We start from the raw sequence: 25,841 nt of genomic DNA on the forward strand, positions 1-25,841 counted from the left end.
TCTGTTGTACAAAATTCATACACACTTTGTAAGCTGACTTTCCTCCATGACTTTTGTAGAGTTGGCTTGAAATTGCATAGCATACACCTGGCTTTAGGGCTTCCATAAATTGTAGACCTATCACCACAGTTGCTTTACTCAGGTATATATTTGAGATGCACAGAAAACAATAATCAGTTCAGAACCATCACTCTAAAACAGATTCCAAACACTTGTAGACATTGCTCAGACACTGGCAGTCACTAGGGGCCATTCTAGTACCGATACACTACATGCATAGTCTTCTGCATCGTAACAGGGCTCTGCAAACCTAGAATGCATGACACAGCCTAGATTGGATGCAGAAGTATAAACCAGGCTTTAATCTTTGATTGGATATTCAAAGGTGGGGCTTCTTTTATACGTAGCTTTAGTTGCGTTTCTCCAAACCTCATCCACAGCAGTACATAGCCCAGCTTCTGCAACAGCACTCCAGCTAACTTCTCCAAACAGAAGCTGTGCCGACCTGATCCCCTTTAGGTTAATAAAATCATTTTTGATAAGTACCTCAAACAAACCAAACCTCCAAACCTCCATACTATCCTTGAAATGCATTTAAGTGCCACGGTTGTAAAACTGACTCACTTAGAAAAACAAAGACACACATTCATCACTCTCTACTAACAGTAGGCAGACACAGTAACACAGCATGGGAGTGTTAGAGCAGTGTGTTTCCTCTGTGTTTACTCAGCAGCAAAGTGCCAGCTCAGCAAAAAAAATGTTCGCACCTTTGAAGGGAGACTTTAATTGGTTTATTTACGCTGCATTGCTTCCTTAAACCCAAACGGAGCGGCTTATTCCCAATCATACGGGTATCAAATTTGTTCTCAGCAGACTCACTGTAGAAACACAAACAGCGGTGTAGGAATGATGGTAAAAAAATGACACTTGAGAGGTGCTCTGCTGCTTATAAGTGAGAGGAAAACGCTGCATCCTGCTCCTCTCAGTACGTGCGAGCTCCAGATTTGCCCTCCTGCTGCTGGTTGAACGGGTTCGCCGGGCCTGAGGTCTGGTCCTGCTGGTCGATGGACTGGTAGGCGTCTCTGTTTCTTGTTACTGAGGGGAAGCCTGCAGAGGAAAAAGCCCACAGAGTCTTCAAAACCCCCACTCAGGCATGAACGACCAACTACTGACTAGCTAATCTCCATCTACTAATAATCTACTAATGTTAAAGTAGCATACTGACCCTTTTACCACTATTCCTTTTCTTGGTTTTAAAGGAGTGCTACGGTGGCTGGCAAGGGCAAAAACACTGCAACGGCACAGAAAAGTTCCATTAGGGGCTGCAGACTGAGAAACAATTCCATTTCCAAAGCAAATACAACTGGAGAAAGCTGAATGAAAATACAAAGACAGCAAATTGCTGGGAATGTACTGTTTGCCTTTTTATTTCCAACGCATTATTATTGTTTTACTGTTTTTTTGTTTTATGTGGTTATGTTTTTATTATTTGTTTATTTGTTTATTTTAGTGCAGCCTTTTCTCTTGTTTTGCAGTTGCATGGTGTTTTCTCTTGACAGCCATCATAGTTCACACTCAGGGTCTGATTTAGTAAAGAATGATCAGGTTTTTCTGCACCTGTTTAACCAAAAATGACTTATTGTGTTGTTGTTGTTGTTGTGATTAATGCACCCTAAAATGTGCTGCAACTTGTCTTTGCATTTGCACACATTTAAATGAACCATTTTGGGGAAAAATTGGCCTCAAATATCTGTTTCACAAACATTGGCTCAAAGGTTCAGTCCTATTTCTAATGTTTACCCCTTCCCCTTATTTCAAGAGCCTGTTTGCCCCTTGAAACAGAGTTATAAGTAGTAGAGGTGAAATCTTCCACCAGGAAATAGACCAACCCTTCTTGCTACTGATGCATGATCGTTAACAGATGTGACAGCTATACCAGACATTTCTAGTGGGAGTGATTTTTTAAAATACTTTTGCCACTTGGTAAATACCCACTAATACAGACAAAAGCAACAAAACTCACATTTTCTTTTTTTTTGTGCATGTTTCAAAATGCAACCCCATCTTCCGACAGTGATAAGGGCTTTTAGTTTGATCATGTTAATGCTACAGGTGGGACCACTGAACTTAAAAACTGGAACAGGAATGTCATTGTGCATCGCCATGCTAAGACTTGCAGCAGGCATTGCTCCAAGATTAATCAGTGCCAGGACAAGGAGGGGAGTGTTAGCCAGGTGGCAAGCTCTATTGACCCAATGTGCACGCACTAATATTATTTAATAACATCTGGGGAGGGCCCTAAACCTTTCAGGGGCTCAGGCATTTCAGTTAAGAGGCATGGAAAGAATACTTCATCCAAAATAAGAAGGAAATGAAGGTGGGCAGAGCTTTTTTTGACCAAGCCTACTGGAGGTTGAGTTTATGTAAGCTATTGTGCATTTAAAATCTGAAAACACAGTTATTATATGTGTTTTCTCCTTGAAAATCATCTAAAATACTTATGATTGAAATATTTTTAATACATGTTTAAATTTTGGGGCTTAAGAAAACAGCAAATCACCTTTAAAAAACCCTCCAGTGTCACAGATTTTCCTCTCATTTCATCACTCTCTTTTAACATCCATGGCTTTCTGATTAGCTGCGAACTGGAAGGAACAAACAAACATTTATAATCTGAGTACCGGTCTGAAAAACCTCCTCATGTGAGCAGAACTTCCTAATCTGGGATTATTTGGAGCTTTTTCCTCAGTGCATACTCTGTGCCAATGTTAATATGCTTAATAATGAATTCTATAAAGACTATTTACTGACGTAATCCATCTGAAAAGTTTTAAAGGACTTTTTCTGCTGCAAAAAATAAAAAAAAGCCCGACTCTGACATGGCCAGAATAGCAATAGCTTTTTTTTAAAAGGTTCAAAGGATCGCATGCTCTTACCTCCGCATGGCCCACAGTCCTTTCTCTGTGACAAACATGATTAAAATGATGATGATTCCCTAAGATTTAGGATCATTCTACCAATGCAACCATGGTTTTTATTATTGGATTTTATTCAAAAGCATACATCAAAATCACATTTCTTCAAAAAAGCTTCATCTCCTTTAGTAAACTCACATAAGTGTGCATTTAAAACAGGTCACATTCATCATCTTTTCAAAGTCGACACTATGTTGACTGTAATTAGGCTGATTTGAAATGTGCAGCATCACGCAGCTCTGCTTTAAATATATGCAAACAGAAAACAGCACACAAATGAGGCATCTGGAGAGAAGACAGACTATAAATAATACATACAGAAGCAAACTTGCACAAACATACGAAGACATATGAAACAACAGAAGTGAACACAGATATAATGGTCTGACAAACGCAGGCAGGCAGGTATGACAAGGTGAGGACGAACAATAAAATGATAATGAAATAAAGAGTAAGATCAACAGCAAACAGGACAAATATGAGGAAAGTAGCTGGATTTGTGTCCTGCAGCGTGATTTAGGATGACTGGAGGAGAGAAATGGTAAAAATAGGGAGGAAGCTGGAGATCAATAGCGGCGGCCAATAAAAGCACTGTCAGCACTATCCGTAGTGCAGCGACTGTCCACAGAGGTCTCAAAGTCTGAGAGGACAAATGTCGGCAGTGAAAGGGGAGAACAGAGAGGGGAAGAAAAGAAGAAGACAAATGGATCAAATCAAAACTGGAGGAACAAGACAGAAAAACAACATGGCAGTGAGGAATTCTCAGAGATAAGAAGCAATGAAGCAGAAAGGACACATACAATAGACAGGAACATACGCAACAACAGCAGGAATCTACAGTTTAACCACACCGACCTTCCATAGCATCACCATTACATTTATCTCAAACAGACAGATTCAACCACAAATATAGCATTCATTTATGACAACATTGGGCCAATATTTTTAAGAGGGTATGCATGAAAAAGTTTCTATAAATTAAAGATTTTAGATACGTGTAAAAACAGCCTCTCAGGAACTCTAATAAAGCAGGCCACAGTATAATGTTGTCCTGAATCCCAGTTTGGACCAAAGTCAGCAAAGACAGATGATTGGATGGTTCAAAAAGACTATGATAACAGATTATCCTGTGGTGTTAAGAGTGACTTTTCCCCTTTCTAACCTGATCTGATGTGCTCTGATCAAAGAACACAAGAACTAACCCTTGTGCCCTCCTCAAATTTACTACCCCGGGGCATCTTTGGCAAAAATGTACACGTACAGAAAAATTGACATTAAATCACCATACGTCAATATTATATTTTACTTTTTTTTCATAAATCTCTTTAACAACTTCAGACCTGCTCAAATCTACCAAATGTTAAATAGTTTTCAAGATTTTCACCCTTTAAATGCCAGTTTGATTATTTGCAATATTTCATTTTTTACTACAAAAAAAAAACAAAAAAACACAAAAAGTGAATAATATTCCATAAAATTAATAGAGGAAAGAAGGGGCTTTGGTGCAGATGAGAGTCTTGGATGGGTCAAAGATTAGCAACAAAGTTGATTTTATTGCAATAGTATTTTTTTTTTGTTTTTTTGTTTTTTTGTAGTGCCAGCTGTAACATTAGGCACCCTCTTGACACTGTCTAGGCAAAAAATGTACATGTACAAAAAAACTGCCATTAAATCAGCATACATATATATATTTTCTCTACCTTTTTTTCATAAATCTTAACAACTTCAGACCTGCTCAAAACTACAAAAAAATTCAATAATTCTCTGAATTTGAACCCCTTTAATGCCAGTTTGATTATTTGAAATATTTCATTTTTTACTGCAAAAAAAAATGCAAAAAGTGAATTATTTTCCATATAATAAATAGTAGAAAGATGGGTCAAAGATTAGCAACAAAATTGTTTTGATTGCATTAATATTTTTTATGTAATGTCAGAAATACCCTCCTGACATCTTCGAGGCACAAATGCCCCCATTGACTTCCATTAAAACTACGTTTTTTAATCTCACTCTCATTGCAGTATAAAATCATGCATTCTTTAATGTCAGCATTCTGATGTGAAGAAGTCTAGAGAAATTTGACATTTTTACCATATTCCACCAGATTCAACCATTTACTCATTGTAGGACCATGCACCAAATTCTTGTATTTTTGCCCATTATATTATGGAGAGTTTTGTGTACGTTTAAAAGGGTTAAAATTCTGAGAATTATTGAATTTTTTTTGTAGTTTTGAGCAGGTCTGAAGTTGTTAAGATTTATGAAAAAAAGGTAGAGAATATATATTTATATATGTATGCTGCCCATTCTTTCCACTATTAATTTTATGGAAAATAATTCACTTTTTGTGTTTTTTGTAGTTAAAAAAATATGTGTACATTTTTACCTCAAAGGTGTCCCGAGGGTACAAAATTCATTGAGAGAGTATGAATGACATTTAAGAGTAAAACATGCTGGATTTCAAAAATTTAACCAGAAAGAAAAGTTCCAGTAAAAATTAATGCCACAAGCTGTAAAACTGACAAATGATCACAAATTTTAAAAAAAGAAGTTGAGAAAAATGGCCAAAAATGCCCGAGGAGGGCACAAGGGTTAAACATGATCAGTTCTTACAGTCAGAAATCCTGTTGTGTTAACATCAACTTTAATTATTAAAGGGATTCACTGGTATGGAAATAAATGTATTAGCTTAAATATTGTCAGCAAAGCTACTTTTTAAGCGGCTGCACTAATGCAAAGTACTGTACTCTGCATTAGTGCAGCTGCTTAAGATTTAAAATGGTTTAATGAGAAATGAAAAAAGGAAATGCTATCCTTGCAGCCTGATTTCATTAGAAATGGCCTCCCTGTTTGATTCTTTGCTTTTGTAAAGCATTCTGATTTTCTGTGTATGAAACGTGTTGAAACTGAGTGACCTTGCCCTACATTAGAGCTCACAAATGTGCATTTTTATTCATCCAGTTTTTGTGAGCTTTGTGAGGATAACACCAATAGAAACCTTTGTATTAGTGAACTGAAATACTATTTTTCATTCAGCTCTTCACACTGCTTCTTCATGTGCAACAATCCAAACCTTGACAGGCTTTAACTACCAACTTTAACTTGATCAGAGGTGACTGGACCAATATTTATAAATGTTCTCACAGCTCAGGTCTCTATTGTATCACATCAACATTAAAATAAGACTAAAACAAAAATCCTTAATGTGTTTTAACAACCTTTGACAGACGCCAATCAAACCCCGGGAATCCTTTAACGCCTGAATCAACATTTCACTCCCATGCACCTGATTGCCTGATTTCCCAGAGTGCTTTGCACAGCAGGAGACCTTGTTAACGGCAGCTATGCAATCAGAGAGCAATTAAAAACACACATAATCTGAAGCTAACATTAGATACGTTCATCAGTCAGAGAGCAGACAATCACAGTGTAATGGCCATGCCTGCTGAGTGTATGTGATGTTTAAGTAAAACTGCAACCAGACGGCATTCATCAATATTCAATTATCCTCCAAACGCACCAATCAGGAGACACACTTTGTCAAAGGGATGGTCGCAGCCCAGGAAGGATTTCATTCCTTTTCCCAGTGTGTGGTTTCATAAATCACTATTATATCACGGTTAATAATACATGAAACTTTGTTTTTTCAAAGTCATTTGTTGTTTTTTTAATGACACTATCCCTGTTCGCATTTCTGCACAACAAATGATAAATACAGCTGCTTTTGGTCAGTCCGCAGAGATGAAGCCATGAATAACATTGTAAGTATTCAAGAGTCCAGGAGACGTCACAGCTGAGTGAGATTTCTGATGGAAAAGCGCACAAAAGTCCAAAAATCAATGGACACGCACACGCTTTAATCACAGCCTCATCTAGAATCTCTCCTGACTGCTCTATGGACAGAGCGTACTTATCATTCGTTAGCCGCCCAAGCAGAGAGCTGCATCACGGCTCAGTAATGTCACTAAATCTCTAAATCTCCGCACACCATCTCTGTTTCTTCCACATTAATCCTGTGCTGCTTTTTCATGATATATCATATGAGCTTTTCCAGTCTACTTGGGTTTAATTTGTTCCTCGCTGCTGCAGTGGAAATCTCTTAAAGGTTATAAAAAACTCGTGGACAGATAATTTCCTGGCCGAGCTCGACTGCGACTCAGATATTTTTCTACATCTGAAGCATCTTGTGACTCTAACGTATTACTTTGACTGAATCATCTGCCGCTGGTTTAGCACAGAGACTTCCTGGTTCTCCACACACTTTCATGACAAACAACACAGAGAGGAGCTCAAAGCTGGACACACATCACACTGAGCAAACAGCCACACTCGGTGAAAAATCAGAGATTTGTAGGGGGTAGAAACATCAGACCAGACTATTTTAGGACTGAATCCTGGCCCCCCAAAAAACCCTAATATGATTATTCTGCTGCTCCTGGTTCAGTCAGAGCTTTTGCGATCATTTTTCTTCCTTACTGGAAAGTCTTCAGCAGAATACCCATACAAGCAGCGAGAGTTAGCAGACCAAAATCTGATGTCTGAAACCAGATGTACAGTCATGTTCAGAAGTTTTAGGCACGTAGGGTGCTAAGGATTCATGACAGGGCCTGCTTAGTCTGTACCCCACTGCCTGCCTGGATGGTACCCCAAACTTTTTAGCATGTAATCCACAACAAAACAGACACTCGGGACCCCCTCTGTCCCTAAAGGTGGTTGAAGAATAGATCCACACAGCTGTGCACTTTCAAAAAAAAGTTGTGTGCAGACTTACATTTCAAAGATTTTTATGCATTCCAGTTATTTCAGCATAAATCTAACCTAAACATGATTTTATTTCAAATTGCACAAAAAGTGTGCACATGTTTTCACAATAATGGATAAAACATCCTATTTGAAATTAGTCAAAATATTATTTGTTTGCAAGGTCCCCTTCAGTGTCTCGCAACCCCCACTTTAAGAACAACGGTCCAAAGCCAGTAGTTCTCAACTGGTCTGGTCTCAGGACCCAATATCTTTGATGACAAATCGTGACCCAAATTTCCAAAAATTTTAAACAATGCATGTTTAACAAATAAAAATGTTGCACTAAAGATTTGGGATGGAACAGAACCAGAGACAAGGCAAAACTGACAGGTTTATACCCCCCTTCCCTCTGATAATGTGTAAATTTTAGCCAATTTTGCAGAAGTCTTGAGAAATTACTTCATTGACACGGTAAAAGCAGCAAGAAAATAAAATAAATGAGTTGAAATATTGATCAAACATTTGAATTTATTGATTATAACAATAAAATAGAGTAAAATAATCAGTATGGTTCCATGTTCTGCATAGACTTTTGCAGCATTTTTCTACAGACACACATTAGCGACCCACTGCAAACTGCTCCATGACCAACCAGTTGGGAACCACTGCCCTAAGCCATGCTTACTCCCCACACCCACCCCTGACTCCACTCAGGCAGTTTACTCGCCACATCTACACCTAACTTTCTGCACAGTACTGTATACCAACATTGCAACATCAGCATCCTCTGTATTTGTATTTCATCTCAAATCGCTTATGATTGTGCATGTTTCTGTGACATCTTGTGTTAGGGTTTTAAAAACCAGTTAAAACTTTCCTGAAGTCTGTGGCTTTTTAGAATTGCTCAGATCTGATAGTCTCGTCCTGCCATGGTTCTCAAATATTGAGTCTGCAACTGAATTACACAAATACATGCTAATAGCCAAATCAGCCTTACTCACAGTTTATTAAATCTATTGTAACAAATCCCAAACATTGCATGCTTATAATAAGACAATTTTACACCAAATTATCAAAAAAAATGCATAATTAACAAAGGCGCAATAAGAAAATATAAAATATACTACAGAAAATGTAGCTTTATATGTGATTGCCCAATTTTTTGGATACTTTTATAATTATATTAATCATGCATGGTTGTCCAAATTCCTAAGGTGCACTTAGACTTTCCTAAAGGCACACCAGTATGCCTCACCACACAATTTGAGACCCACTGGTCTACAGAGTGGGAAGTTTAACAGATCTTTATGTTTTACCACAGTAAAGTTGCACCCAGAGACCTTTTTAGGGCATTAAAATGCATCAAACCGATGTACATGATTTTATTATTTGTCTTATCTCTGTTCAAATTAGCCGAACAGTAACCTTCAAACCAAACTATGATTGTCTTGTTTTTTTTTGTTGACCTGTTGAAAGTTTGGGAAACTTTAAGTATCTAAATTACTGGTAAATATTTATTTTATGATCTTGGTTTAGGCTGTGAAAGCATGTGAATGTTAGGGTTTGATATCAAAGAGGAAAAACAACCTCCAGGTTTCAGAGAAAGAGCTCCATTGTGACTTAGAGCTCACTGATGTATGCACTCTAAAGTCCTAAAGCACACCAGTGGAAAACAACAAGTTTTAACAATGTTCCCTCCTTAACCAGTCACTCATGACTCTAATCAAACTCCTCCTATGTAACTGCTCCTCATCCTGCTGCACTTACCAAAGTTGACGTTATAATCTCCTCCTCTTTCGCGGTACATTTGGTAGACGAAGAAGCAGGACACCGGTTTGATCAGCAGACCGAGGATGGCCATGCCTGCGCTGAATCGGAACACGTTGTTTCCCCGGTCTAATGACATTTCATTGGTCGGGTAATAGATGCTAAAATGGACGATGTCGGTCAGTATCGTCACAAGCATCCCCATCAGGAACTACAGGGAAAGCAAGACAGAAAGATCCAGTGAATCAGGAGCATTTGTTTAAATCAGACATGCTTAATTTACTTAACTTCATAACAAGAAAAATGGCAGTTTTTAGCTTTTAGATTAAATGTTTGGACTGATCAACTTTGCATGCATTCTGGGAGAAGAGATGTCAGGAAGTCAGTCATAGGGAATAAAGAATAAAAGACAAACTGCAGAATAAAATCAGATATAAAACCTGAGAATGAGACATTTTCTGTTGCTGTTTAAATCCAGGACAGTCAGATCCATAATTTGCCCAAAACAAAAGAAATGTGAGTTAAATATTTGATGAGCTGACAAACAGAAATGTCTCCAGATGCCTAAAATAGTCAAGCCTGGAGGCAGTGATAAAAAAATAAAGAACAGGATATATAAAGACTATCTGTCAGATTTTGTCTAGTGAATGAGGGAGAGGTGGATTATGGACCTGAAGGAAACCTGTTTGATATATTTTCCAGACTTTGGCCTCCTTTCTGTGAGCAACAGTATCTTTAAAGCCGGATACACCAGGTGAGACGTTTCCCTGTGCTTTCTGCAGGATGACAGTGACTGTCAGGATCCATAACTGTCAAAAATGTCTTTAAAATCACTCAGGTCATGAGGATTTTTCTCTAAATGTGCTTCTACTTCACCCTTAGCTGTCCTGTACTTGTTTTGACAGCCTGAAGCTGGTTTCACAAACACTGTGTCCAAACCTCCTACTACTACTACAATCTCAAAGATGCAGGCTGCATACTAATGCAGGGTTCACGCTAGATGATGCTGATTTTAGGTCAGAAACTCAATGCTTTAAAGCATGTAGACGTGGTCAAGACAACCTGGTAAAGTTCAAATCAAGCATCAGGGAGTGTGGAGGATATACTCTTGGCACGCTTTGGGCCCCTTAGTACCAACTGAGCATCATTTAAATGCCACAGCCCATCTGATTGTTGCTGACCTTGTCCGTCCCTTTATGACCACAGTGTACCCTTGTTCTGATGGCTACTTCCAGCAGGAAAATGCACCAAAGCCCAGATTATCTCAGACTGGTTTCTTGGACATGACAATAAGTTTACTGTACGCCAAGACCTCAGGGGGGCCAAGCTGTGTCTGCTCTGAGGTTGTCAAATCATATTGGCACATCAACAGAAAGATTATGGCAAAACTCTACTTTAATAGTTTATACATAGGTCTCATAGAATGATAAAGATGTCTAGGTGTATTTTCTAATAATTTTTTCAATAAAAAAAGTGAAATTGTATCTGCCTATCACTTTTTTATTCATGAGGGTCCTGAGGAGGGACTCACTTTCTTAGATAAAAGTAGGGGGACTCCAGGGGAAATGGTTGGGAACCACTGCAATAGAGCACTTTGGGATGTGGTGGAATGGGAGACTGGCATTATGGATGTGCAACTGACAAATCTGTGTGATGCGATCATGTCAACTTGGACCAAAATCCTGGGATTTCTTACACACATAAAATTATGTTACAGTAAATTTGGATCAGACTACAAACTCAATTTTATATCATGTATGGTAAAAATGATGTGAAAATATGAGGAGAGACTGAGCCAGAATTTAGATAGACTACAAATCTTATTTGTTACATAAATCTGTCTGGTACTTGATATGTTTGATTTACACATATTAGCTGTGATTTTATTTAAATTAAGGTTTTTGTTCACCTTAAAACATGTTTTACAGCAACTGAGAGCTTTTTTAATGTCCATGTATGAGTTAAAAAATTCAAATACTTAAACATAACCTTGATTTCCTTCTTGTTATAATTAATATACACCACTTGAATGGATGCATTTCATTTCTGTAATCTTTTTTATGACTTTTTAAAACCGAAACCTTCTGACTACCTAGTCAGTCAAATACATCCCTCTTGATTTCATCACACACTGATGGTGAAGGTTGTAGCTGCTGTAATAGTTGGCCAGCACAATAAATCAAAGATATTCTGTGATGAAAGGCTGAAGGATCAGGAGCAGCTCATATTTGAATGAAGCAGTTTTGATTCCACTGAGAACTGGGTTATTTTTGTTGATACCTTCAGAGCACCGATATCCCGCTCTAATATTCATGATCAAACCGCCCCGATGAATTTCTAGGTAAAGATCTTTGGACTTCTCTGAGGAAATGGAGTAGAGCCCGAGTTATTACAAAAACATGCCGTGGTCTAATTCCCAGTGACGCACAGATTTGTAGCAGAGTTCAGAGGCTTTGGCAGAGTTCAGAATTTTTGAGTATTCAGCCAATAGATCGTTGAATCAATCGACAGAGGCAGCCTGTGTGAGTGCAGGTCTGACAGACTGTCACTGGTTGAAGTAGAGATGCACCATTTGTAAAAATTAGGCCCAGTGTTTAAAATAACAATTTAGTTAATGGCTGATGATTTTTCATTACTTTTTCATTGCAACCCTCTCAAAATCCCAACAGTTTCTCTCATGTCTGACCATGAAAAAAGATCAGAGACACCTTTACCCAATAATAAATCTCTTCTCTGAATCAGCAGTTAGGCTGATAAATACCAGACTAAATTGTTAAGACACAACAGATCAACATCTACAAACTGATGTGTGTTCATGCCAACTTCATTTACTGATGGCTGATGTTTGTCAAAAGGCAGATTCGGTGTTAAACCAATGAATTCATGCATCCATGATTACAGTGGCTTGCAAAAGTTTCATACCCCTTGAACTTTTACACATTTCTTCATGTTACAAACACAAATGTAAATATATTTTATTGGGATTTTGCGTGATAGAGGAACACAAAGTGGCACATAATTGTGAAGTGGAAGGAAAATTATACATGGCTTTCAATTTATATTATAAATAAAAATCTGAAAAATGAGGTGTGCAAAAGTATTCATCCCCCTGGAGTCTGATACCATGAATAAAATCCAGTGCAGCCAATTGCCTTTAGAAGTTCCCTAGTAAGTAAATAGAGTCCACCTGTGTGTAATCTAATCTCAGTATAAATCCAGCCATTCTGTGCAGGCCTCAGATGTATGTTAGAGAACATCAGTGAACAAACAGCACCATGAAGACCAAGGGACACACCAGACCCATCAGGGATAAAGCTGTGGAGAAGTTTAAATCAGGGTTAGGTTATAAAAAAATATCCAAAGCTTTGAACATCTCACGGAGCACTGTTCAATCCATCATCTGAAACTGGAAAGAGCATGGCACAACTACAAACCTACTGAGAAATGGCCGTCCACCTTAACTTACAGGCCGGGCATTGATAAGAGAAGCAACAAAGAGGCCCATCGGAACTCTGGAGGAGCTGCAGAGATCCACAGCTCAGGTGGGAGAACCTGTCCACAGGAAACTATCAGTTGTGCACTCCACAAATCTGGCCTTTATGGAAGAGTAGCAAGAAGACAGCCATTGTTGAAAAAAAGCCATAAGGATTCTCGTTTGTGGTTTGCCAAAAGCCATGTGGGGGACACACTAAACATGTGGAAGAAGGTGCTTCGGTCAGATGAGACTAAAATTGAACTTTTCAGCCTAAACAAAAGGTGCGCATAGCAGCTATTGAGCTGTGCGTGCGCAGCTGCGGAGGAATAACGCGAAACATGGTGACTATAGACATCCAAGTACTTGACTTTTGTTGTTTTTGAAAAGAAAAAACAACTCACTGCTGTTCATTGTTCTTCTTTTAACGAAGAAATGTCATCAAGTTCTGGTAAAACTGGCTCTTTAGCAGCATTCACGCTAAGCTCTTCTGCCATAATTGCACCGGCCTCTTGCTGCTGCTTGCTTACAGCACGTCACTGCCGTGCCTGAAAGTACTGCCCCTTGTCGCTGATTGGTCCTGTCACTTTCTAACCAGGCCCAAATGGTTCGGATGGGAGCTTAACAAGATGGATTCGCCAATGAAAAACAAGGAAATGGGCGTATCCATCTGCTTTGCAAGGTTACTAGAATCGGCAAAAGACTTGAGACTGTGGCGGAGGTTCACCTTCCAGCAGGACATCGACCTTAAACATACAACCAAAGCTACAATGGAGTGGTTTAGATTGAAGCATATTCATGTGTTAGAATGGCCCAGTCAAAGTCCAGGCCTAAATCCCTTTGAGAATCTGTGGCGAGACTTGAAAGTTGGTCTGTGCTGATGAAAAGCCCCCCATGAAAGAGATGATGGTCTCTTTTTTTTTGGGGGGGGGGGGGGCGTCACCACCATTGTGGTAGAACTGCTGAAGGGACACAAAACACAGGGAGCAAGACTGGGCTAAGACATGTGCAAGACAGCCCTGGGACTGAGACACGATCCTACCTTTTTTAACGTGGATTTCACAGAAAAGTGACAAACTCTTTAAGCAGAAGTGAATCGGCAATAGTTGAATAGTTGGCTGCCATTGAAGCCACAGAGTTCACAGAGGTTATTGGGTTTTTAACTTTAAGGCTTAAAATAAATCAGTGCTAAATTCTGAGAAACCAGATTAAGCTAATTTATAAGCAGAACAGTCAGCTTTCACGTCTTTTACTCTGAGCAGAGCAGCAGGATGCAGACATTTCAGCTTCCTCCTTAATGTCCGTTACTGTTCGCTATACTACAAAGGGAGCGCTGACTCTTCTATTCTCCTGTAAGTCTTCTTTTGGGTGTGCACCTGAAGAGTTTTAAGGTTTTGAATGTGCTCCTTTTCTATCATTTTTAAATTTATAAGCAGCACCAAGAAAAGCATGACCAGTCCAGGAATTCTTTTTATTCAACTGCCACAGCTGCTGTAAGCTTATTCACTGTGAAAGCCAATGATACTGTACTCTATGCTGAATTAAGGGCGGGCTATCTCTCTCAAAGGGATGCTCAGATTGTCCCAGATTCCACAGACAAATAGGTTAGCACGGATATGCATTTCTGTGTCTAAAGTTAGACTCCTGGATGTCACATGATGTTAAGATTGCAGCCTGCGTGAAAAAAATCACAGCAATAAAAAAGAAAACTCACCATGAGCACGGCGTCGATGGAGTCCCTTTGTGCAATGGCCCAGACCCCGACTGCTAATACGCTGAAGTTCCCCCAAGAATAGGAGTAGGGCAGCCACGCCATGCTACCCCTGCAGGAAACCATTCACACAAAAGACATTTTCATCTCAGTTTGGGACGTGCAGGTTTAAGAGTAGGCCTGAATCAAGATTGTGAGTCTGTGTTTGATGAAGAGGAGAGAAATTCCTCAGCTTTGTGAGGAAAAAGTGTGGTGGACTCACCATATCGTCAGCAGCCAATGTGCCAGCACTATGGCCTGGAAAATAGAGAAATCAAACATTTTAAGGTGGTTAAATCTATCTGGAACAAGAGAAAATTCATCAGCACAGCCCAAAAGCTCAGATCTTAGCAAAGGTATTTGGCTGATGGTTTCAAGCCACATTCAGCAGACAAGTCCAGAAAAAAAAATCTTATTTTGAGATTTGAAAACAAAAAATAAATCCCATGTGTTGGTAGTAAGAACTGCTCATGATCAAGGAAAGTTTATTTCTTAAGCGCCTTGAAATAAAATGCACTAAACAATTTTAAAAAGCTATTTCAAGACACTTTTCTCACCCCATTAGCAGATAATAATCTACTCTGGATAGGTAGGAAGGGCCAGTTGAACTGAAAGGCCTGGGATCTGATCCCCTGCTGCTACAGTCACATGTCAGTGTGTCCTTTGGCAAAACATTTAACCCCAATCTGCTCCCACTGCTTCACCAGTGGTGAGTAAATGTGTGTAGATGTGATGAATGGATTAGGTAGTAGTACTGATGGCCACACAGCCGCCTTTGGCAGTGAGTGAATGTGGAGTAAGAAGTCAGACGACTAGAAAAGTCCATTCACCACTTATTAATCACGACCAATGCAGGCCTTTTTATTGGCATTCTTGAAAATAAATATTCATCAGGATTTGTCGGGTAAATGAGATATTTTGATGAGACTTCTGACAAAAGAAACTGCTAAGATTCAAGTACAAATCAACACAGGTTGGGCCCCTACAAACCCAGTGAATGGGCCCTCTCCAGTTGTGAATCAGTTGTGATTATTTTCCCCAGCTTTACCAGCCATTCGTGTCCCTTTTTCCTCTCTTAACCTGTATTTGCTGCTTTATCCCTATTGTGTCTCTGAAAACGTATTTTTATCACTTAAAACCCGTATTTACCACTTTTTGTCCTCTTTTCACCATTCTTACCACTTTTTCCCTTTCCAAACCCATTTTTCCTACATTCTCCCTATTTTTGCCACATCAACACCATATCTGCCACTTTTTCACTGCTTTGAACAACTGAGGCCAACTGTTTCTATCACTTTACACCAATTTTTGCAACTTTTTACTTTTTTCTACCCATATTTGCTTCTTTATCCCTTTTCTGCCTCTTTCAAACTGTTATTGCCACATTAAACCCAAATTTGCCACTTTTTATTCGATTCTCACCACTTTTTTCCTTTCTTAACCCATATTTGCCATTTTTTCACTGATTTTAACCACTGAAGCCACCTTTTTTCACCACTTTACACCAAACATTGCCACTTTTTAAATACTTTTCACCATTGTTGCCACTTTTTACTTTCTTTGCCCATATTTGCTGCTTTATGAGTTTCTTCTACTGTAATCTCTGGCATCCTGACGTTTGTGCACTTCATGTCTTAGCTCTCAAGTCTGATATTAATTTCTAAATGGTTTAGTTTGTTGTGCCCATCCACATTGTTAACATTAACATTTAAAAGTGCTAAATTGTACAATAGCATAAACAAATAAAATTCTGATATATATATATATATATATATTACAAGAATGCTTGTTATTCAGATTAAATATTAATATGGTTACCACAGCTTAACTTTGTGATGGATCATGATTTTTACTGACCTCCATGGGGCCTCTAATTAACAGGACCCTAGAAAGGTCTCCCCTTTATCCCCCTTATGGACGGCCTTAGTTCAACTGTTTGAACACTACATCACTTTCTGTACTGTTCAGTGGACAGTCTCAGAAACCATGGAGAGTGAGTTGGGAGTGATGTGGGATAGGAGGCACAGGGAGGCATTAAAGTGCAGGGGAGGGGGGGTCTCTTTTTGGGGGGCTCTTTGCCACCAATGTGATAAAACAGCTAAAGAGAGACACAAAACATTGGGAGGGAGAGTGGGGGAAGACATGCACCTAAGAGAACAAGAATTGAGAGTTGATTCTGCTCTGCAAAATGAGCAACAGCAGCATCCAAAAGCTGTGTTTAAACACAAAAAGCTGCCTTCTTTAATGGTAGAGTGTATCCCACAAGTGTCTGGTCAGGATGCGTTCTAGTCACCTCCCTTTGGGAGTCTTCCAGGTGCGTCCACCCGGAGGAGGCCTGGGGCAGACCCAGAACTCACTGGAGGGATTATATAGTCATTCTGGCCTGGGAACGCCACAGGATTCCCCAGAAAGAGTTGGAAAATGTCACTGAGGAGAGGGATGTCTGGGTCAACTTGGTAAGACTGCTGCCATCGTAACCTGACCAGATGAGTAGAAGAAGATAGATGGATGGCATTTTCTTAGTTGAGAAACTTTGTTGCTGTTTCTGACTCGTTGTGTCTGACATCCACTGATAGTAGAGCTTTCAGGCATCTAACAGAGATAACACATCTCGTCACTGATCTTCTAGTTAGCTCTTGTAGGTCATTAAGAGGTACTGAGTGTTTCTGACAAGCTAAAACTCTTCAAAAGAGCTTTAAATAGACCAAACTGTTAACAACTGATCTTAATATGAGACACGTGAGCTTTTTAAATGAGACACATGTGAAGCTGCACCAACTTTGATTTCTCTGCTCCATCTCCCCGCTAATTTTTAAAGCTAAACTATGAACCAGGACTAACTTGCAGAAAATCAATGTATATGTTGTGTTGAAGCTACTTTAACATCTTTTTTTATCTTTAATTTTTCCCCTCACATGATGAGGAGAAGTTTCTCAGCTTTGAACTGAAGCTGCTGAAGCTGCGCTGGAGCCAAATCAACCACAGAGAAAAGCTCAAAGGTTAGTTTTATTTACACGGTTCTCCATTTTTAAAGGATTTGATGTGCAATAAAGGCATCATTGTATTTCTTAATGTTTTTACTTCCTTTCTTGCAACATTTCCTTCCCTTAGATAGAGACAAATAAGCTGCATATCAGCTACAGTTTGATTTTAGAAAGCCTTGCATTAACATTTTCTCCAATAAGAATCAACACCCGAAAAGTTACTTGTTTGTTGTTTCCCACCAGTGAATACATGACTTTGATTCTTTATACTTTACAGCACACTTGAAAGCCAAAACTCTACATAAAATGCCCCAGCATTTATCAGTTGACTGATCTGTATCACAAGCTGAAGCAGGTAGTTGCAACACAGAGGAACTACCAGTGAAACCCAAGCCACAGATTCACTATCATCACCAAAGTTTCACAGCAGTCTGTGGACTAAAACCCTACCAAACTCTTCCCTCTTCGTTAAACAAGTAAAACATGAACTTACCTTTAGATTTATGGCAGGAATTTCCATAATATTTGATAAAAGTTTGGTGTAAGCGGCTCCACCACTTGTTGAGGGCGCTACATGAAAGAGAAGTGCAGGTTTTTACTCAAACTTGTGCGCAAAAAACTCCTCCTTCCCTCAGCTCAGCCTGCAAACAAAAACCATGTGACTGCAGCCTGACTGCTGCCCATGTGACTACCACCCTCCTCACCCCTCCTCACCCCACCTCCTCCTCTTCTCCTGCTCTGGCCTTCAGTCTCTAAAGGGGAGAAACCACATGAGCAACAACATCAGTCACAGTTTTTATTAATTCCCAGCACTCTGCCAGAGGTTCTCTGTAGATAATCAACAATGTAGCATGTCTATTTGAACATTTATAATAAAACTGATCTTAGCTGTGCTAACAGATAACTCTACAAATGTAAAAGTCAGAGATTTTTAGGGTTCCTGTGACTTATTTTACTCATAAGGGGAACATGAATAGAACATATCACTGCCAGGAGATGTGACATGGTTGGAAACAGTCTTGAGTGAGTTATAAATAAGGGCTCAAATGTGTAGAATTGATGATCTGTGCATGAGTCTGTGTTTAATGGAGTCCATGCAGTCAATCAGCCACCAGTTAATTTTGATTTAGCACAAAGAAGTTTAAATAAACCCTGCATACTAACATGCTGACTTTATAAGATAAACACTAATATGAAATATGTTCACATGAATCCTGTTATTTTCATGCAATGCACTCTGGGAAAAGATAGCATATGATTGCAATGTTGTTCAAACTCACATCGGAAAGACCGTTTTAAAAACTACTTTCTTTGATATATTTCACATGCATGTCTGTCACATTCACTTTGGGCCAATCAGAGCAAGAACACATATGATGTAGTGAGTTGCAGCCCTGGCTCTAACGTGAGCTCGACCGGCTGCTGTCGTCATCGTTCACTCATCATTTTAGAGCGGGTTGTTAAAATGCCAGCACTGGTAGAGAGAGCAAAAACATCTCCACCTGAAATCGTTTAGTGCAGTTCTTTGGTTTTCTTTGAATAAACAAATGCAGTCCAGTTCTGATAAAAACAAGAAATAATCACTTCACCAGCGGCAGCCATTGTTTAACAGCTTGCAGTTCAACAAAACCACGCCTGTCATTACTGCAAACTCACACTAAGGTCAGTCTGAAGAAGAGCAGAAACGTCTTTTAGGTATAGAAAAGATTTCAGCACTGTTCTTTGTATTTATTTTATAAAGAAATGTCAGTTCTGGTAAAACAACCGCTACAGCTTCATCTAAGCTAACTGATTGAGCAACAGCAGCCACTGTGACTTTTAATTAACTTATTTATGTATTTATTATTATTCACTGAATCACTGTGTTTTTTTTTATCCTCCGCCAAGGAGGTTATTTGATCAGCAGGGTTTGTTTGTTAGTTTGTTTGTTTGTTAGCAACATAACTCAAAAAGTTATGGATGGATTTTCATTAAATTTTCAGGAAATGTCAGAAATGGCATAAGGAAGAACTGATTAGGTTTTGGGAGAGATTCAGGTCACCGTCTGGATCCAGGAATTTTTTAAAGGATTCTTTACTATTGGGGGATAGAGCTAATGGTGGAGGTCTGGAGATCCAAGTGCTTTTCTGCTTGGTATTGCAGACTGCATCGAATGCACAAGGACTTTTTAAGACCTTTTTTAGCGCCACTTATCTGCTTATAGCTCCATTTATTTATTACTCTTTCTTGTGTGTCCTCCTTGTTTTTTAAAGTAGCACAGCAAATTTTGTTGTACATTGTGCAATGACAGTAAAGAGTATTCTGTTCTATTCTATTCGTTGTTTTCTGGCTTGCAGTACACACCTGTACCGCCTTGTTCTCCTCAAACAATGCTGATTGGTCTGTTAATATCTCAGACCTGGTAACAGATATGGAATCTAGACAATCCTTGAGCTTTGCAAGGTTACTGTCCTTTTGGCCTATTAATAAGAGCAGTCCAGCTTAGATTTAAGACTAAACATCTTTTAGTTTTAGTCTCCTTTTAGTCATTTCCACCCTTTATAGTTGTAGTTTAAGTCAACAAAAAATCAAAAACATTATAGTCTACTTTTAGTGCATAAAAAGTCTTCACATTTTAGTCACTTTTAGTCCAAGCTTTTATTTTCTTGCCGAAATCTGGTACCAAATCATGGTAATGTGTTCTTTACACCCTGCCAAACGTGGGGTCCCTGCTTTCTACAGCTGAGAGGCAGAATACATACAGATGCGTTGTTTTTAGACAGATTTACCCACAGTGGAGAAATAACACAAATTTAAAATGTCGGATGAAAACTACATTACATTTTAGTCTAGTTTTATGCATCTTGTCAAAAACTGAACCTATTTTTAATCCATTTTAGTCATCATAGATCTATTTTTGGCTAGTTTTAGTCTAGTCATTCTTGGAGAAAAAAGTATCATTGAACATTTTTAGTCATAGTTTCAGTCAACAAAAATTGACCCTTGTCCAACATCACCTCCCACTCTCCAGAGTAGCCATGCCACCTCGTTTTGTGCCTAAAAAAAAAAAAAAAAAAAAAAGATATAAGATATGTGTTTTTTCATTCTCAAATGGCAAAAGAGTGTAAAAGAAGAGCTCTGTGGCTGAAACTAGAGAGGATTTAAACTCTGGGCTGTTATTGCTTTACTTCTAACTTGAAGGCCAGTGATCCCTCTATGACAGCAGGAGCTGTAGTCCGCCCACCTGCTAACAGATTCTTCACACATTTACCAATGCACTAACACTGATTTTTATTTTTCAAACATAGTAAAGATGCACAAATGAAGTATGTAATGTCATTTTTCGACACTTATGGTCACTCATGGTCACCAGCATGAGTCTTGTTCTGCTCAAGATTCCTGCCCTTTAATAAAGGTTTTCTCACCACTGTGATAAGCGCTGGTCCTTATTATAGTAGGCCACATCAGAGAGAACGGTCTAGACCTGCCCTCTTTGTAAAGTGTCTTGTGAGTGCTACAGAAGTTTCTGATTTGGCTTCGTTTAGCAAATTTAGCAAATTTAGCAAAATACCTTATAACACTTTAAAAGTCTTGAATTAAAGTCAGTCCTTTGCCCATGCTGTTTGAGATGGTGAAGGATAGGAATGCCAATTAGGCTGATGGAGGGCAGTTGAGCTTTACTTTTGCAAATCCATCATACTGTAATGGAGACATATCTAAAATTTCCTCACTCTGAGTGTAGCAGCAGTTTTTTCCTCCAACCGGACGTTAAAGATTTACGTTGAACTATGTTTTACCTCTGCTTCAGGCTGTCGGCTGCAAAACCCTCTCACTCTCCGGACAGATGAGAAGTCAGCGGTCGATTCAGAGCAAAAATAAGGTTTGTCTTTGCTCTGGTGAGTAAAGTGGATGTTAGCACAGACAGACTGACTCAGGCCGGGCTCTAAATTGATCAAATTAAAGGACAATGCAGCCATTGTCGGACTGTTCTGGACTGACAGAAGTTTTTGTCTGTTGGTTTTAGACTTAGAAATAATGTTTAGTTTCTGCAAGAGAGGCACAAATCTATCAATACAACCAATTACCAATTTATAGAGAAGTATATATAAAGGGAAGACAACCCCCAAGATTATTATCCTTCCAGCTGAAATCCTGTGTAAATGGGTAGTATGGAGTTAGCTGCAGAACAAAAACTTCAGCACTTCCTTTTTAAGCATTTCTATCATTTTTCCATTGAATTATTTTTCTTTCTGTTATCTCTGCAGAGAGATTGCTGAACCCCCTGCAGCTTTCTTTTCCTGCATGTAAATTGCTCTCGCTGTTTTACCTTTGTCCTTTTTTGACTTCCCAGGTCCTGAAAAGTTGGGTTAAGAAGGCAACTTTTGTAATTAATTACTCCAGGAAAGCCTTAAGAAAGATGGAAGTGCCTTTGTGTTGCTGCTGATGTGAGGCTGCAGCTCTGCCGGGATGTGGCCGTGTGTAATCTATCACTGGGCTGGCTGTCGTCCAGGTTTGAACGGGGCTCTCCAACCCGAGTGCTCTGTCAGGGCTAAGTATTAAAAATACATTACCTCTGCTTTTATTCTGCAGCCGTAAATCAGGATGGCACAATTGCGGTCCGACTGAGCTGCTGCTGGTTTAGGAAAGAAAAATGGGTCTCACTTTCTCCGTCTAATCAAATATTGATACGGATAGATGTTCACAGGCCGTGTGTGTTCTCTCTGACTGTTATTGCTTGTACTTGCTCTAATGTGTCGTAAGCTCAGCGTTAAAAGGATCTGACACAGACCGGGGTGGTGGGGAGATAATGAGCTTCTCAGATTTCAGCGTTGGTTTTAACACATAGGGGAAGATTAAGTCTGATTACTGACTCAGAAACACAAATTTATAAAGCAAAGATTAAATGTTTGGAGTGGATCTCTGTGACATTACTACTTATGTGAAATGTCATGATTTGTATTCTTCTGAAGCATCACAGAGAAGATTTTTTTTTTCTTATAACTTTAACCAAATATCCCTTGCATGCTTATTTTTCACATTCACCTGGGAAAGCTAACATAGAAAGCATTTAGGAGGGGCAGGACAGTTAAAAACATTTTTGGAAGGTGACTGGAACATTCTGCCTGTGTCATTAATGATGAGCCAATCAGAGCGACAGGACAAAATGATGTATGCATGCGCTTCTCTTGAGCTGACAGGCTACCACCGCTGTAGATTGTTAAAGGTGAAACTTCTTGGTGAATGAAATTCATGCCAAGGCGGATCACGAGACTTGCAAAATGTCCTCTGTCGAGACAAGCTTTTGGTGTAGCTCTTTGCTCTTGTTTAAGAAGAAATCTGGTCCAGTTCCAGTTTAACTGTTGCTTCCCTACGGGTACATCCAAGCTAATAACTACCGCAGCAGCAGTCAGTGGATACACCTAGAAACCCCACCTGTAACAATTGCAAACTCGTGCCGAAGCAGACCAGAAGAGTGAAAACATATTTTCCTTTAAGCTTTAAAGGGATATTTTAGGATTTTTGAAGATGGGTCATATGAGGTGCTTGGCTATAGTAGTGGCATTAGCCTCCAGTGATTTCCGTGTAATTTGATCCTGTTGTAATTACGAGCTCCAAGAGAGCTGGCGCATAGCGGCTGTAGATGTTGTCCACGTAAATTAACGAGTTTTACGAAAAAATGGGCCAAGAAAATATGTTGGCTCGCCTGCGCACTGTGTCGAGAACGTACGCAGCACTTCATTTCTCCCAAAAAAACCCCTCTGTGTCAGGCACTAATTTACAATGCAGCTTTCGCCATTTTGTATCCTTCCGCCTCCGCACACTGTTTACAGTTCACACATCCGCTGGTCAGCTGTGTGGGTCTGCAGACTTCTTCAGGAATAATAACACCACATCAAGCTAAAACAAAGATAACGAGCAATTTCAACACGAGTGATGATGATGTGCCGTCTACTGTGGATACGAGAGGATATCTGTATGAACCGGAGTACCATAAAATACCCAAAAATAGCCGGGGCGTTTATTTGTCTCAATCACTGAGCAGACCAGCGATTTTGCTAGACCTGTTATCTAGGTCTAGCAAAACTGCCGCTGTGACAACATCCAAACTAATCTTTTCACCATTACTGTTGCCAGGCAACCAGAGCAGTGTGTAACAAGAAATATGTACTCTTGAGTTATATCTTGGACTTGTAGTGTTTCTCCACAATTAAGTTGACAACATATGTTGAAACTTGTGGAAGCAAAGAAGACGGATGGTCCAGGACACCTTTGAGAGAAAGAAAAAATTCCCATCAAGAAAAAAACAAAAAAGGTGAAAAAGAAAACCTCAGTCTCAACTACAACTCCTGGCTAGCTTAAAAGCTAACAACTGCCAGTAACTGCCACAGAACACTGCTAGCCTAGGCTAAGAGCAGCCCCACACAACCCTGCCGTACCAAGCATCTTTCTCACGGTGTCCACTCCCTCGCCAGCAAGATGGACAACGTTAGACTGTGGGTCTCTAAACACCGCTTGAACCACTGTGTTTGCTGCTACAGAGGAGACTTCCAAATTTAATTTTGTTGTGTTTTTACAATGTAATGACAATAAACGACTGTCTATTAGTCATTATAAATACCAACTCCCATAACTAACGCTTCCCCCTATAACTTTCAACAACGTATGCAGAAGCAGGTCACCAGAAGAAAGAAATCAACATTCTCATCATACAGTGTTTTTAATGTTGTTTTTATTCTTTATGTCATACAGAAACACAGTTGAGTTCTGGTAAATTTATGCTACACTCAAGCTATATCTGAGATAATCACTGCATCAGAGGGAGTATCACAGATTTCATCGAGTATAACTAGACACCGCCCATAGCTACCACCTTGTTTTCCTCGAATGATCATGATTTGTCCGAAGAGTACTCGATTTGGCACAAACATTGTGGATTTGGACTTTTCAAGATATATGACAAGGATAGAGTCTGGCAGCTTGCCTCAGGCACCCCCCAAATGATTTGGCTCAGGAGACTCCCTGAGGTTCACAGCCTCATCAGCAAATTCCATTATGTTTGCATTGTACTGCACTGCATCATACTGTATTATGATGTCGAGAACCCGATAAAGTCTAGTGAAAAAGTGATTGGATATCACCAAATGGCACGCCACAGTTCACTGCCTCTGTTACCCACCCTATTATTTAGTCCATACAGGTACAGAAGCACATAGGGGCTTACCTGCAATTTCCACATAGGACGACTGTGCCACGCCCCGAAGCACCATGGGTTTGGTCCGACTGATGCCGAGCCCACTGGAAGCGAGTCTAAAGCCCTGCGCTGTGGCGCGCAGCCCTGATCAGCAGGAAAAGGTCACGGGAGAACTGTGAGTTTAAGCAGGAATAGTATGTCAACAGTGGACTATTTTACCTTTTGGGGATAATTTATCATCCTTTCCGGTATGAGTCCATGATATTATTGCTTCTGCCATTGGGTGAGTACATTAGGAAGTTAAAAGGTTAATGTTTGCTTAAAGGATGTGTGGTTTTATGTAAAATTCTTTGGCTAAATGCCCTCAAAATGAACTTTTCCTGGTCAGTGGCACCGTTGTAGCTCTGTGACCCACTGACCTCTCGGTGACCCTTTGCTCTCGCTGCAGGATGAGATGTAATGTTGATAAAATGATGATTTACGATCAGGAGTCCGTGCATTGTGTTATATTTTAAAAGAACTGGATATTCTACGCTTGAAACTTCCTCCTCTGGAAATTTCTGATCCACGGGTATTGACTTGGTTTGGCAGCGGCAGGTGCTGAAAATAGACCTGCAGCGTGTCTCAAATGAAGCGGAGCAAAGTGTCGGTCCAGGCACGCCCCGCTGCCGGTCTGGAGCGCCGGCTGTGGAAATGCTCTGATAGACTAAAGAGGAAAAAATGTGCTCTGCAGTATGGGATTCGTCAGCGGTTCATGGTGCAGTCGCTGTATGTGGAATTTGAAGGTAAGACATTCCCCTGTCTCACCCTAGAGTCAACTGGAAGAGTCAGAGGTGCAGCCACCACACTTTACAGCACTCTCTGGACCAGAATATAGAGTAGACATCAGGTGGACAAGCAAAAGTGGGATACCACAAGGCTTCAAAACCCCCCAGAGGGCATCTCTACTCACTGAGTTTAACGCCTTCTGGAAGTCAAC

The 25,841-nt window shown here is 39.7% G+C and overlaps 1 protein-coding gene across 1 annotated transcript; it reads right to left on the bottom strand.

Annotated features, from left to right (window-relative positions):
- Window positions 1-768: 768 nt before the first annotated feature.
- On the bottom strand, window positions 769-18,326 carry LOC121507089 (angiotensin II receptor-associated protein). The gene is made up of 5 exons (XM_041783239.1): window positions 18,185-18,326; window positions 14,931-14,965; window positions 14,672-14,780; window positions 9,486-9,696; window positions 769-1,107 (listed from the first exon to the last, which is right to left on the bottom strand). Exons 1-5 carry the CDS (start codon window positions 18,209-18,211, stop codon window positions 983-985), a joined length of 507 nt encoding a protein of 168 aa, XP_041639173.1. The 5' UTR covers window positions 18,212-18,326; the 3' UTR covers window positions 769-982.
- Window positions 18,327-25,841: the final 7,515 nt, after the last annotated feature.

The sequence above is a fragment of the Cheilinus undulatus genome, linkage group 3 (assembly GCF_018320785.1).
Source record: "Cheilinus undulatus linkage group 3, ASM1832078v1, whole genome shotgun sequence".
NCBI lineage: Eukaryota > Metazoa > Chordata > Actinopteri > Labriformes > Labridae > Cheilinus > Cheilinus undulatus.